The sequence below is a fragment of the Indicator indicator genome, chromosome 1 (genome assembly GCF_027791375.1).
Source record: "Indicator indicator isolate 239-I01 chromosome 1, UM_Iind_1.1, whole genome shotgun sequence".
Lineage (NCBI taxonomy): Eukaryota > Metazoa > Chordata > Aves > Piciformes > Indicatoridae > Indicator > Indicator indicator.
Window position 1 is genome coordinate 2,975,888 of NC_072010.1, and position 14,507 is coordinate 2,990,394.

Sequence of the window (14,507 nt, forward strand, 5' to 3'; positions counted from 1 at the left end):
TCAATAGGATGAGGAACAATGGTTTGAAACTGGAGCAGGGTAGATTTAGATTGAACATTAGGAGGAAGTTCTTTTGCAGTGAGAGTGGTGAAATACTGGAAGAGTTTGCCCAGGGATGTGGTTGAGACTCCATCCCTGGAGGTCAAAGTTGATATGGCCCTGAACAACCTGATCTAGTTGGAGGTGTCCCTGCTCACTGCAGAGGGTAGGACAAGATGACCTTTGAGCGTCCCCTCCGACCCAATGCATTCTGTGCTATTTTCTGATTTAAATCCATTTGGAAGGAAATGGTGTGTGTTGGGGGAAAGGATCCCAAAGGGGAGAGCAAGGGAAAAGCACACCTGCTTGTTGGTGGGAAGCAAGACAATTGCACTGATTGGGCCTTTTCCCTTCCCACCCCTTCTTCCAATAACCTAAAGCCAAATGGCAGCAAACTGTCCTGTTCTGGGCTGCCACAAGCCAGGTCTGGTACCTTTGCAATCAGCCTCTCACTGACAGAGATCTCAAGTCCTCTACCAGCCCTGGCTCTGATTTCTACCTCTGTCCCACATCCCTTGCAGGAGGTAGGGTGTGGGAAGGAGGATGTGAATCACCAGAACTTTGACCCATGAGTTTGGCCCTCCTGTGTTATCAGACTGCATCTTCCCACTGGACCATCCACACATGCTTTGTCTAAGTTGTGTTTTGTTTCCTGAAGCTCAACAGCCATTTCAGCAGGAGCTTTTAGGGAGGGCAAATCATCTCTGATGGTGCTTAGGATCCTTGAGATTCTACAAGACAGGTTCTCCTTGTGGATAAAGAAGCATGAATGGCTCTCTTGGCCAGAGGAGTGCAGAGCAACACACTGCAGCCATAGCTACCCTGCAGCCATAGCTTTGGGCTTCCTCCCCTCTATTTCTTGATGTTCACCATCTGTGTCCATGGAATCATAGAATTGTTTTGGTTGGAAAAGACCTTTAGGATCATCAAGTCCAATCATTAACCCAACACTGTCATGTCACCACTGAATCATATTTGTCAGCACCATATCTACTTGTCTTTTAAGTCCCTTCAGGCATGGTGACTCCACCACTGCCCTGGGCAGCCTGTTCCAGGGCTTGACAACTCTTTTTGGTGAAGAACATTTTCCTAATAACCAACCTAAACCTCCACTGGCACAAGTTGAGGCCCTATTACAAGAGGGATATGGACATGCTGGAAGGTGTCCAGAGAAGGGCCACCAGGATGAGCAGAGGGCTGGAGCACCTCTCCTATGAGGAGAGACTGAAAGAGTTGGGGCTGTTCAGTCTGGAGAAGAGAAGGCTCTGAGGTGACCTTCTTGTGGCCTTCCAGTATCTGAAGGGGGCTACAAGAAAGCTGGGGAGGGACTTTTTAGGATCTCAGGTAGTGACAGGACTGGGGGGAATGGAATAAAGCTGGAAGTGGGGAGATTCAGACTGGAGGTGAGGAAGTTCTTCCCCATGAGTGGTGAGAGCCTGGAATGGGTTGTGCAGGGAGGTGGTTGAGGCTCCATCCTTGGAGGTGTTTGCAGCCAGGCTGGATGAGGCTGTGGCCAGCCTGATGTAGTGTGAGGTGTCCCTGGGCATGGCAGGGGGGTTGGAACTGGCTGATCCTTGTGGTCCCTTCCAACCCTGACTGATTCTATGATTTCCTCTTGTCCTATTGCTTGTTATTTGGGAGAAGAGACCAACCCCCACCTTGCTGCAGCCTCCTTCCAGGCAGCTGTAGATCTCCCCTCAGCCTCCTTCCCTCCAGGCTAAACAACCCCACTTCCCTCAGCAGCTCCTCACAAGACCTGTGCTTCACCACCTTTGTTGCTCTTCTCTGGACATGCTCCAGCAACTCAATGCCCTTCTTGTCCAGATTAAGAGCAGTCATGACCCAGGATGTGATGAGATGAGGGAGAGGACTGTTTGCTGAAGCCTTGTGTGCCATGGGGCAGTTTGGGCTGGTTCTGTGGTGGCTGAGCTCTGAACCCAGAAGGCCCCCAGGGTGTGTGTGGGTGCAGACATTTGTGGGCTGCCCTCTCCTCTGGAGGTCATGGAGCATGGAGGGTGACGTGGTGTTTGCTTTCTGGTGATGTGGCTACCTGGGCAAACCTTATTGCTCAGCTGGTTTTGGTCTGCTGTGTGGGAGGGAGGAGAGAAACCAAGGTGGGGACCTTGCCAGGCTGGATGGGTGGGCAGAGGCCAATGGGCTGAGATTGAACAAGGCTAAGTGCAGGGTTCTACACTTTGGCCACAACAACCCCAAGCAGCACTACAGGCTGGGGACAGAGTGGCTGAGAGCAGCCAGGCAGAGAGGGACCTGGGGGTGCTGGTTGAGAGTAGCTGAACAGGAGCCAGCAGTGTGCCCAGGTGGCCAGGAGAGCCAATGGCATCCTGGCCTGGATCAGGAATAGTGTGGCCAGCAGGACAAGGGAGGTTCTTCTTCCCCTGTACTCAGCACTGCTCAGGCCACACCTTGAGTACTGTGTCCAGTTCTGGGCTCCTCAATTCAAGAGAGATGTTGAGGGACTGGAAGGTGTCCAGAGAAGAGCAACAAAGCTGGGAAGGGGTCTGGAACACAAACCCTATGAGGAGAGGCTGAGGGAGCTGGGGGTGTTTAGCCTGGAGAAGAGGAGGCTCAGGGGAGACCTCATTGCTGTCTACAACTACCTGAGGGGGGGTTGTAGCCAGGTGGGGGTTGGTCTCTTCTCCCAGGCAACCAGCAACAGAACAAGAGGACACAGTCTCAAGTTGTGCCAGGGGAGGTCTAGGCTGGAGGTTAGGAGGAAGTTCTTCCCAGAGAGAGAGATTGCCCATTGGAATGTGCTGCCCAGGGAGGTGGTGGAGTCACCATCCCTGGAGATGTTCAAGAGAAGCCTGGATGAGGCACTTAGTGCCATGATCTGGTTGATTGGATAGGGCTGGGTGATTGGTTGGACTGGATGAACTTGGAGGTCTCTTCCAACCTGGTTGATTCTATGATTCTAAGGTGACAACCTTCTACGATCAGAGCACCTCTGCTTTTCTCCTGCCCTTGCACATACAAACCCCAGGCCCTGTAATTCAGTCTGGCTGCAGAGCAAGTTCCTTATCTCTTCCAGCTCTGTCCACAGAAAAGGAGAGCCACATTCAATGCTTTTCCATGGGATCACAGAGTCACAGAATTGTTTTGCTTGGAAAAGACCTTTGAGATCATCGAACCCAGTCGGTAGCACCAAGTCTGCTGCTGAACTACATCCCTCTGCACCACATCTCTGCAGCTTTTAAACACCTTGCTCATCTTCTTGAGCTAGTTACCACTAGCTAGCTACCTCTAGTTCATCACCCACCTCTGCTTGTGAGCATGGTGCTTGATGGCTCTCAGGGTTTTCTGCACCCTGCAAGGTGGGGCCATCCATGCAATCCTGGAGGCTGTGCAGTCTTGCTGTAGCACTGTCTTGGTCCCTTGTCCTCACCACAGTACTGGCAGAGCACCCAGGGAATGTCATCCCTGTGGATTGAAGGCTGTGCAGTCTAGACTGGGGCTCAGCAGTTTCAGTGAGGCCTGGAGAATCCAAGTAATTTAATATTGGGAAGCTCCAGTCCAAGGGATTTGGGAAAGCTTCTTGGGAGTTTTTTTCTGAGGGGTCTGACCCACAGATGAGTCTTACTGTGATGGGATCAGCTCTGCAGTGCTGGAGCAGGAGGCAGTGCTGGCTACCCCTCTGTGTGCAGCCAGGGGCCATGAAGATCATGAAGGGACTGCAGCATCTGACACAAGGAGTGAAAAGAGCAGACTGAGAGGGAATCTTCTCAGTGCTTCTCAATACCTAAAGGGCTGGTGCCAAGAGAATGGGGCCAGTCTCTTTTCAGTGCTGCTCAGTGATAGGACAAAGGCTGCTGGGCACAGACTACAACACAGGAAGTTCCACCTGAGCATGAGGGAAAAACTTTACTGTGAGGGTGCTGGAGCAAGCTGCCCAAGGAGGTTGTGGAGTCTTCTTGTCTGGAGAGATTCCAAACATGCCTGGACGTGACCCTGTGCAACCTGCCCTGGGTGAACCTGATTTAGTAGGAAAGTTGGACTAGATGATTTCCAGAGAGCCCCTCCAGCCCTTATCATTCCGTGATTCTGGAAGGGTTGGGACTCTTCAGGTTGAGAAGAGGATGCTCAGGGGGATCTCAACAATGTGCATAAATACCTGAGGGCAGGGATTGAAGAAGGTAGAGCCAAGCTTCTCAGTGGTGCCAATATGACAGGACAGTGGGCACAAGCTGAAAACCAGGAAACTCCATTTAAACATGAGAAAAGACTTTCTTTACTGTGAGGGTGTTCCATACAGCGGCACAGGATTCCCAGAGAGGTTGTGGAGTCTCTGTTCTTGGAGATCACAGAACCACAGAATCATAGAATGTTAGGGGCTGGAAGGGACCTGGAAGGATCATAGAGTCATAGAATTGTTAGGGTGGGAAGGGACCTCAAGGATCAGCCAGTTCCAGACCCCCTGCCATGGGCAGGGACACCTCACACTAGATCAGGTTGCTCACAGCCACATCCAGCCTGGCTGCAAACACCTCCAGGGATGAGGCTTCCACCACCTCCCTGGGCAACCTCTTCGAGTCTCTCACCACCCTCATGGTGTAAAACTTCTTCCTAACATCCAATCTGAATCTCCCTACTTCTAGTTTTGCTCCATTCCCCCCAGTCCTGTCACTACCTGACATCCTAAAAAGTTCCTCCCCAGCTTTCTTGTAGCCCCCTTCAGATACTGGGAGGCCACAAGAAGGTCACCTCAGAGCCTTCTCTTCTCCACACTGAACAGCCCCAACTCTTTCAGTTTCTCCTCATAGCAGAGGTGCTCCAGCCCTCTGATCATCCTGGTGGCCCTTCTCTGGGCATGTTCTAGCACCTCCAGATCCTTCTTGCAATAGAGGCTCCAGAACTGGATGCAGTACTCCAGGTGGGGTCTCAGCAGAGCTGAGTAGAGGGGGAGAATCACCTCCCTTGCCCTGCTGGCCACACTTCTCTTGATGCAGCCCAGAATGTGATTTGCTTTCTAGGCTGCAAGGGCACACTGCTAGCTCATGTTGAGTTTCTCACCCACCAGCACCCCCAAGTCCTTTTCTTCAGGGCTGCTCTCAAGCCAGTCCCCACCCAGCCTATATCAGTGCTTGGGATTGCCAGTCCAACCTCCCTGCCAGAGCAGGATCACCTGGACCAGATCACACAGGAACACATCCAGGCAGGTCTTGAATATCTCCAGAGAGGGAGATTCCACAACCCCCCTGGGCAGCCTGTTCCAGTGTTCCATCACCCTCACAGAGAAAAAACTTTTCCTCATGTTTCCATGGAACTTCCTATGCCTCAACTTCCACTCATTGCCCCTTGTCCTGGCATTGGGCATCACCAAGCAGAGCCTGGCTCCATCCTCTTGGCACTCACCCTGCACATCTTTATCAACCCCTCAGGCTCCTCCTCTCCAAGCTACAGAGCCCTCAGCTCCCTCAGTCTCTCCTCATAAGGAAGGTGTTCCACTCCCTTCATCATTTTTGAGGTTCTCTGCTGTACTCTTTCAAGCAGTTCCCTGAGGTCCTTCTTGACCTGAGGGGCCCAGAACTGGACACAGTATTCCAGATGTGGCCTCACCTAGGCACAGTAGAGGGGGAGGAGAACCTCTCTTGCCCTGCTAATCCCAGCCTTTCTAATCCCCCTCAGAATGGCATTGGCCTTCTTGGCCACAAGAGCACATAGTCACAACCTGATTGAAGCTGTACAGTCCTGGGCAACCTGCTCTAGATGACCCTGCCAAGTAGGTGGGATGGACTGGGTGATCTGGGCAACCAGCAACAGAACAAGAGGACACAGTCTCAAGCTGTGCAGGGGGAAGCTTAGGCTTGATCTTAGAAAGAAGTTCTTCCCAGAATGAGAGATTGGCCATTGGAATGGGCTGCCCAGGGAGCTGGTGGGGTCAGCATCCCTGGAGGTGTTTAAGAAAAGCCTGGATGAGGCACTTAGTGCCATGGTCTGGTTGATTAGTTAGGGTTGGGTGATTAGTTGGACTTGATGATCTTGGAGGTCTCTTCCAACCTGGCTAATTCTGTGATCTCCCTAAGTTCCTTCTAACCACATGGATTTGGTGATTCTGTGCTTAGGGTCACTGGGAGTTCACTGGGACTGAGCTCAGCCCTGGGGCTGGAGGGGGCTGGTTGGTCTGTCTGCAGGGAATCATGGCCACCCCTCTTTGCTCTTCAGGGTGGACTCCTGGGAAGACTGACTGAGACTTTTGGGATTTGCACAAGTTTTGTGCAGAGCTGAGGTGCAGTTTCCTTCCAGCCAGACCTGTCTATTGTGCTGGAATGACCCTCCTGCCAAGCAGCTCTGCTTCCCCAAGGCCTGATGCATCTCCAGACACACAAGACCCTGGGTCAGGGGAGAGTCTGTCACCCCCTGCCACAACAGAGGACTGTGGCATTTAGCAACCTGAATGCTCCTAGGAAACTTCCAATCCATCTGCAAGCCATCAGGGGGCTTTGCTTGTTATGGGGGAAGGAGATTACAAAGCCCCTGGGCTGCTAAGTTGTAGAACAAGTGTCTGCTTTCAGGCACAGCCATGCTGGACCAAAAGCACCTTGAAATGCCACATCCAAGTGTGCACCTGAATGGGAAACACCTACTCAGCATCTGAAGAGCTGCTGGAATGAGTCCTTCAAGAACAGTATGCCCTTAAGGACCCATCTGCATTATCATAGAAGCATAGAATGGGTTGGGTTGGAAGGGACCTCCAAAGGTCACCCAGTCCAACCCCCTCTGCAGCAAACAGGGACATCCTCAACTAGATCAGGGTGCCCAGAGCCCTCTCAAGCCTGACCTTGAATATCACAGAATCACAGAATCAACAAGGTTGGAAAAGACCTCAAGGATCATCAAAGCCCAACCTGTCACCCAAGACCTTATGACTACTAAACCATGTCACCAAGTGCCACATCCAATCCCCTCTTGAACACCTCCAGGGATGGTGACTCCACCACCTCCCTGGACAACCCATTCCAGTGTTCCAGTGGGAAGAGAAGCTGAGTCAAATGGGAATGACTGTTTTGAAGAGGGAACCTGCCCTGGCCTAAGTGTTTCCAGCCATGGCATCTTCCTTGCTGCCATGGGTCCATCAGAGAAAGGCTCTAACTAGCTGCATCTGTCATCCCTGCCAGGCCAGGCTGCTCTGTTGATGAGTACAACACAGGGGGCTAATTTGCAGACTCTTTCCTGGTGGTGGGAAATCACAGCTGGTGATGGGAAATCATGTCCCAGTGATGGGAAATCACAGCTGACTGGCAGCTCTGCTCCTAGGAAAAGTCCCTGAGCATCTGCCACCCTCTACCCTATGCTGATTTCTGCCAAGCAGGATACATTCTTCACTCTTTCACGTTCTTCCTTGTCTTCTTAATACCAAGCAACTTCTCTTTTGTACACTACAGATTCACCCAAGAGTAGAAAGGGCAGCTGTAGTCCTCAGATGGGGCAAAGTTGGGGCTGTTCAGCCTGGAGAAGAGAAGGCTCCAGGGAGACCTTCTTGTGGCCTAGCAGCACTTAAAAAGGCCAATAAGAAAGATGGGGGCAGGTCTTTTACCAGGGCCTGTTGTGACAGGACAAGGGGTGATGGTTTGAAACCACTGGAGAATAAATCTTAAGAGGAGTGACTGAAGGAGCTGGGACTGTTTGGTTTGGAAAAGAGGAGGCTGAGAGGAGACCTCATTGCTGTCTACAACTACCTGAAAGGACATTGTGGAGAGGTTGGTGCTGGTCTCTTCTCACAGCTAATTAGTGACAGAACAAGAGGGAATGGCCTCAAGCTGCCACTGGGTAGGTAGACTTGGACATTAGGAAGAAATTTTTTTCCCAGGAAGAGTGGTCAGGGATTGGAATGTGCTGGGCAGGGAGGTGGTTGATTCCCCAAGCCTGGATGTGTTTCAAGGTGGTTTGGATGTGGTGCTTGGGGCTAGGTTTAGGGGTGAGCCTTGTAGAGTAGGGTTGTGGGTTGGACTTGGTGATCCTGAGGGTCTTTTCCAACCTGAATGTTCCTGTAAGTCTGTGAAACTAAAAAGGGAAGATTCAGGCTAGATACAAGGAAGAAACATTTCCCACTGAGGGTTGTGAGACACTGGCCCAGGTTGCCCACGTAGTAGATGCCCCATCCCTGGAAACATTCTGGGTCAGGTTGTTTGGGGCTCTGAGCAACCTGCTCTAGTTGAAGATGTCCCTGCTGACTGCAGGGGGTGTGGGCTAGATGACATTTAAAGGTCCTTTCCAAGCTAAAGCATTCTGTGATTCTGTGAAAAAGGTGGCTCAGCCCTCCAGAAGAGGGTCTCTTAGATCTGATCTTGCAGGGTGGATGCATCTCCTGCTGCTGGGTGCTTCCTCAGTGGAATGAAACAGGAGCTAACCCCCTCTGCTCCTCTCCCAGCCCTGCCTACACTCAGTGATGCTGAGAAGTGCAGGTGGCTCCTGCCTTTGCTGGCTGTCAGCTTGCTTCCCTCTAGTGCTTATCCCAACCTCCTGCAACCCCAGCAGCTGGGAGAGGAATAGTCCTCTCTCCTGGGTTTGATCCTTGCCCAGTTTGTGTCTGGATGAAGGTCAGGTTATTATTGTGGTGCACAGGGCTGGCTGGTTTGGGTGGCAATAGCAGGAGGTGCTTAAGGAGCAATTCCTGTAATGGGCTCCTCACTACAAGAAGGACATTGAGGTGCTGGAGCATGTTCAAAGTAGGGCAAGAAAGCTGTTGAAGGGTCTAGAGCACAAATGAGCAGCAGCTGAGGGAACAAGGATTGTTTAGCCTAGAGAAAGGAAGATGAGGGGAGACCTTCTTGCTCTCTACAACTGAAAGAAGTTTGAAGTGAGGCTGGGGGTTGGTCTTTTTGCCCAAGTAAAAAACAATGGGACAAGAGGAAACAGCCTCAAGTTGTGCCAGGGGAGATCTGAAGTAGATATTATGAAAAATCTATTCCCTGAAAGAGTTGTCAAGGCCTGGAACAGGCTGCCCAGGAAAGTGGTGGAGTCTCCATCCCTGGAGGGATTTAGAAGCCATGTGGATGTGGTGTTAAGGGATGTGGTTTAGTGGTGACCTGGGTGAATGGTTGGACTTCATCTGGAAGGTCTCTTGCAACCCAAAAGATTCTAGGATTCTGTGGACAGAGGCAGTGCAAATTTTGGGGGGAGCATGTTCTTGTGAGTGCAGCCAGCCTGAGAAACTGGGAGGTGTGTGGGAAGAAGGAAAATCTGCTCTTCCTTTCTCCCCTTGAAATGAAACATAATAACAAAGGGGAGAAGATTCTTTCAGCTCTTTGTCTGTCTCATTCTCTCCCAGCCTCCAGCTGGACAGGACCTTCCAAACTGGACTGATAAATAAAAAGCAACATTTCACATGAAGCTTGCTTAACACCCTCACAGAATCACAGACTGGTGGTGGGGGTTGGAAGGGACCTCTGGAGATCATCTTGTCCCACCTCCCCTGCTAAAGCAGGGTCACCCACAGCAGGTTTCCCAGGATTGCATCCAGGAGGTTTGGAATCTCTCCAGAGAAGGAGATGCCACAGCCTCTGGGTAGCCTGATCCAGGGCTCCATCACCCTCAAAGGAAAAAAAAATAAGTTTCTCCTTATATTTAGGTGGAACCTCCTGAGTTCCAGTTTGTGCCTGTCGTCCTTTGTCCCATCATTGGGCACCACTGAAAGAGTCTGGCCTCATTCTCATGACCCTTTAGATATGATAAGAATTGAGAAGATCCCCTCAGGCTGCTCTTCAGGCTAAACAGCCAAAGGTCTCTCAGCCTCTCCTCATAAGAGGGATGCTTCAGTCCTCTCATCTTCTTTGTGGCCCTCTGTAGGACTGTCTCCAGTAGTTCTTTGTTCCTTTTGCTTGGCCAGGCTCTAAGTAGGAGCAGGAAGAGACAGAGCAGCCTGGCAGGAGCTGGGCAGAGGACAGGCAGTGAGGTTGGTACCTGAGTGGTTGGAAGGAGGAGCTCACCTGCCAGCTGCCTCCTACCCAAGTTTCACAGAATCACAGAATTTTAGGGGCTGGAAGGGACCTCAAAAGATCATCCAGTCCAACCCCCCTGCCAGAGCAGGATCACCTACACCAGGTCACACAAGAACTCATCCAGGCAGGTCTTGAATATCTCCAGAGAGGGAGACTCTACAACCCCCCTGGGCAGCCTGTTCATGTTCTGTCACCCTCACAGTGAAATAATTCTTCCTCCTGTTTCCATGGAACTTCCTATGCCTCAGTTTCCACCATTGCCCCTTGTCCTGGCATTGGGCATCACCCAGCAGAGCCTGGCTCCATCCTCTTAGCACTCACCTTTTACATATTTACAAACATTATAGAGGTCACCTCTCAGTTTATTCTTCTCCAAGCTCAAGAGCCTCAGCTCCCTCAGGCTCTCCTCATCAGGAAGATGTTCCACTCCCTTCATCATTTTTGTGGCTCTGCACTGGACTCTTTCGAGCAGTTCCCTGAGGTCCTTCTTGACCTGAGGGGCCCAGAACTGGACACAATATTCCAGATGTGGCCTCAGCTGGGCAGAGTAGAGAGGGAGGAGAACCTCTCTCCACCTACCTTCGTGGTGCCTATGCACAATCCACCATGCTGGTTTTGGTATCAGAATGAGCATTTCATCCCCCTGGCCCAGCTGCAAAGCTTTTGGCTCACTGAATTTTCTCCATCTGCTGTGCTAAGATCTGGAAGGACAGACCTCCTGGGTGAGGACACCTGGCTTCTTGCAACCATGGCTGAGCTTTCCTAGGTGAACTGTCTGATGGAGGCAATGGGAGTCTTCATCTAAATACTTGCTGCTGCCCTGCAGGGTTTTCATTTTGGAGGGATCCACAAGTTCCAGCAGCTGGGAAGCAGTGGGTTTGAGTGATGCTCTCATGCTCTTTGGGGCAAAATAAGAGTCTTCAGAGGTGGGCCTGTGCAAACCTCAAAGTTCTACAAGGCCAAGTGCAAGGTCCTGTAACTGGGTGGGTGCAATCCCAAGCACAGATGCAGGCTGGGGGATGGTGGGATTGAGAGCAGCCCTGTGGAGAAGGACTGGGTGTACTGGTGGATGAAAAGCTAAGTTTGAGCCAGCAATGCACATTTGCAGCCCAGAAAGCCAGCAGCATCCCAGGCTGCACCCACAGCAGTGTGGGCAGCAGGATGAGGGAGGTGATTCTCCCCCTCTACTCCACTCTGGTGAGACCTCACCTGCAGTGCTGGATCCAGCTCTGGGGCCTCCAGCAGAAAAAGGACAGGGAACTGTTGCAGCAGGTCCAGAGAAGGGACATGAAGATGAAACATCTCCCCTGTGAGGACAGGCTGAGAGAGTTGGAGTTGTTCAGCCTGGAGAAGAGAAGACTCTGGGCAGACCCTCTGGCAGCCTTCAAGAGGACCTACAGGAAAGATGAGGAGGGACTCTTTTCAGGCAGTGTAGTGATAGGATGAGAAGTAATGATCTTAAACTGACAGAGGGAAGATTCAAATTAGATATTGGGAAGGAATTCTTTGCTGTAAAGTTGGTGAGACACTAGCACAAGTTGCCCAGAGAGGTTGTGGAAGCCCCATCCTTGGAAGTGTTCAAGGCCAGATGGGATGGATGGGGCTCAGAGCAAACTGGTCTAGTTGAAGGTGTCCCTGCCCATGGCAGGGGATTTGGAACTAGATGATCTTTAAGGTCTTTCCAAAGCTCTCTATGGCTCTATGAGAAGCTTATAAATCAGTCACAGAGTAGAGAGGGTTGAAGGGCTTATGAGAAATTATGAGGAGTGGACTTAGAAGAGGGAATGGGTCACTAGGTCCGTAATGGTCTGAAAACATCACCACCTGGGATAATTAGAGCAAGGCTGTGCTGATACAGAGTATAGAGTAGGTCTGGTGTGGCTTCAAACCATGTCCTGGTGAGAGCATAAGGCAGGACCAAGTTCTCCTGCCACCAGTGATGAATGAGGCCAAGCTGAAAGCTGTAGGTGGGATTTAAATGAAGCTTGAGGAAGAGAAAAAGAAGCTTTGCTCCTGACTTCCTGGTCTCTTAGCTTACCCAATGTGTCCTTTTTTCTCTTGTCCCACAGGAAATCTGTGATGATCCACATCTCTTTGTGGATGGGATCAGCTCCCATGACTTACACCAGGGCCAGGTTGGGAACTGCTGGTTTGTGGCTGCCTGCTCCTCCCTGGCATCCCGGGAGTCTCTCTGGCAGAAGGTAAGTGGCTCCTCATGCCAGAGGAAAGCCTGGCTTCAACACCTTGGCTCTGCATTGTGTTTGTCCAGCTCAGGAACTGGTTCTTCAGGGGTACTTCAGGTCCTGAAAACCTGTTCATGTGCAAAACCTCCCTTAAAATGCTGTCTTTTAAGTAGAATTAGTCATCACAACTGCGCTCACATCACACTCAAGCCAAACCCTTGGCCAGTTTTTCCTTAAGCAAGTGGATCAAGTCCCATCCTGTCCTCCAGATCCCAAATCTGACCCTCCCCACCCCAAAATAACCTAAAAAACAAGAACAACAAAAATCAGGATGCTCAGCTGCAGCATTTGACCCATTTCTCTGGTTCCCATGGTTTTACCCCTCTTTGTCTGCCTGGTCTTTGTCCACCTTGACCATGAGACACCTTGTGCTGGGACAGGTAGAGTGATTTGAGGGTGTTGGTGTCTCTCCCATCTCTCTGCTTCCCCAAAGCATCCATCCTTGGCATGTCCCATGGCTGGATTGCACCATGTTGCAGTGCTCCTCTAAATGTTAGGTGGGCTAGAAAGCCACCAGGAAGCTGCACCACAGCAGGAGACTGCAGACCTGAGGAGCAACCACAGAGGTACAGGAGGGAAGAGAGGTCTTCAGTGCCACATCCTTGGACAGTCTGTGCCCATCATTGCCATGTCCTCAGCTACAAAAGAAGGCAGTGCTATGAAAGCCCAAGACAAATATGGGCTTCAGTCCCTGGTGTCTCACTGTAGGGCAAGAAAGCAGCAAGCTGCAAGCACCTTTTCCTAGATTTTTACTGCAGAAGGCAGCCACCAAAGTCCTACTCTGTGTGCAGACAGCATCACCTGCTTCACCCACAGCCTGCTACTGCAACAAACCCTAAAGGGGTTCCTCAACCCCACACCTTTGCATCTGCTCTGTGCTGGGTACTTCCAGTCTCTGCTGCTTGTGGGCTTTGTGGTCATGAACACTGAGCACAGGAACTTGTGTTTGTTGCAGCATAAATCTCAGTTTTTCTTCATGGGGGAGAAGGGTGGATCTTGCTGGCTTTGGATAAGCAGTGAAGTTTCCTCCCCATGGTGGCTGTGGTGTGGCTCTCGGATGTGGTGCAAAGGGTTGTTTAGCTTGTTCCTCTGCCTCTCTCAAGGGTGAGCAGGTGAGTTGCCTCCTCTCCTCACCATTCACTTCCAGCCCTGCCCTGGGAAATGCCAACCCAGCTGAAGCCAGGTCCCTTTGGACACCTCATTATTTCAGCTTGCCAATGGCATTGCTTTTCCTCCCTTGGCAATTTGGCTGGGGGATTTGTGGCTCCTCATTTTCCATACACTGAAGTCTCAGAGGTTCTTCTTTACCTGCCTCCTCTTTCTTTCTGAAAGGTTTGTTTTCTGACAGAAGCATGAGATGCAGCCTTCTCCCCAACATTCCCTTCCAGTGATGGCCAGTTTGCTGTGGTGGTCACTACAGTGCTCTGGTCAGAGGTATCCTTTTGGAGACCTCTGAATTAAATGAGACTTTTGCACCTCCTTTGCAAGGTGCTTTGAGAGCTTGTGGTGAATTGCAAGGAGTAACCATGGCTATAACCTGCAGCAGCAACTTTTAAAACAAAATGGGAGATATCAAGTGAACAAATTAAGCCCTTGGTCCAAAAAGACATCTGCTCTGCTGGCTGTGCTGGAATTAGAGCATGGTCACAGAATCATAGAATTGGCAGGGTTGGCAGGGACCCTGAGGATCATCTAGTTCCAACCCAAGGCAGGGACACTTTCCACTAGATGAGGTTGCCCAGAGCCACATCCAGCCAGGCCTTAAAAACATCCAGGGATGAGGCTTCTACCACCTGCCTGGGCAAACTGTTCTAGTGTCTCACCACCCTTATGGTGAACAACTTCTTCCTAATGTCTAACCTAAATCTCCCTTCCTCTAGCTTGGATCCACTCCCCCCTAGTCCTATCACTACCTAAAAAGTCCCCCTCCAGCTTTCTTGTAGGCCCCCTTCAGATATTGGAAGGCCACAATAAGGGCTCCACAAAAAGAGCCTTCTCTTTTCCAAACTGAACAACCCCAACTGTCTCATCTGTCCTCACAGGAGAGGAGCTCCAGCCCTCTGCTCATCCTCATGGTCCTTCTCTGGACACATTCCAGCATGGCCTTTGCAGAAGATCTCAGAGCCCTTAACTGGCCTAGAAATAATGGGGCTCTTGGTCCTTCAGATGGTTGCATGTGCAGTTGTGATATTGTTGTTGGAGGTCCCTATTGCTCCTTGGCCCTTGGGTGTCTACACACATAGGATCCAGTGCCTGCAGGACAAACCTC

At 51.1% G+C, this 14,507-nt stretch overlaps 1 protein-coding gene across 1 annotated transcript in view; it reads left to right on the forward strand.

The window, feature by feature from the left end:
• CAPN5 (calpain 5) overlaps positions 1-14,507 on the forward strand; it is a 63,626-nt gene that overhangs the window by 19,453 nt on the left and 29,666 nt on the right. Inside the window, exon 2 of the mRNA XM_054382313.1 lies at positions 12,065-12,196. Within this exon, the coding sequence (XP_054238288.1) occupies positions 12,065-12,196 (132 nt within the window). The remainder of the gene's footprint in view (positions 1-12,064; positions 12,197-14,507) is intronic.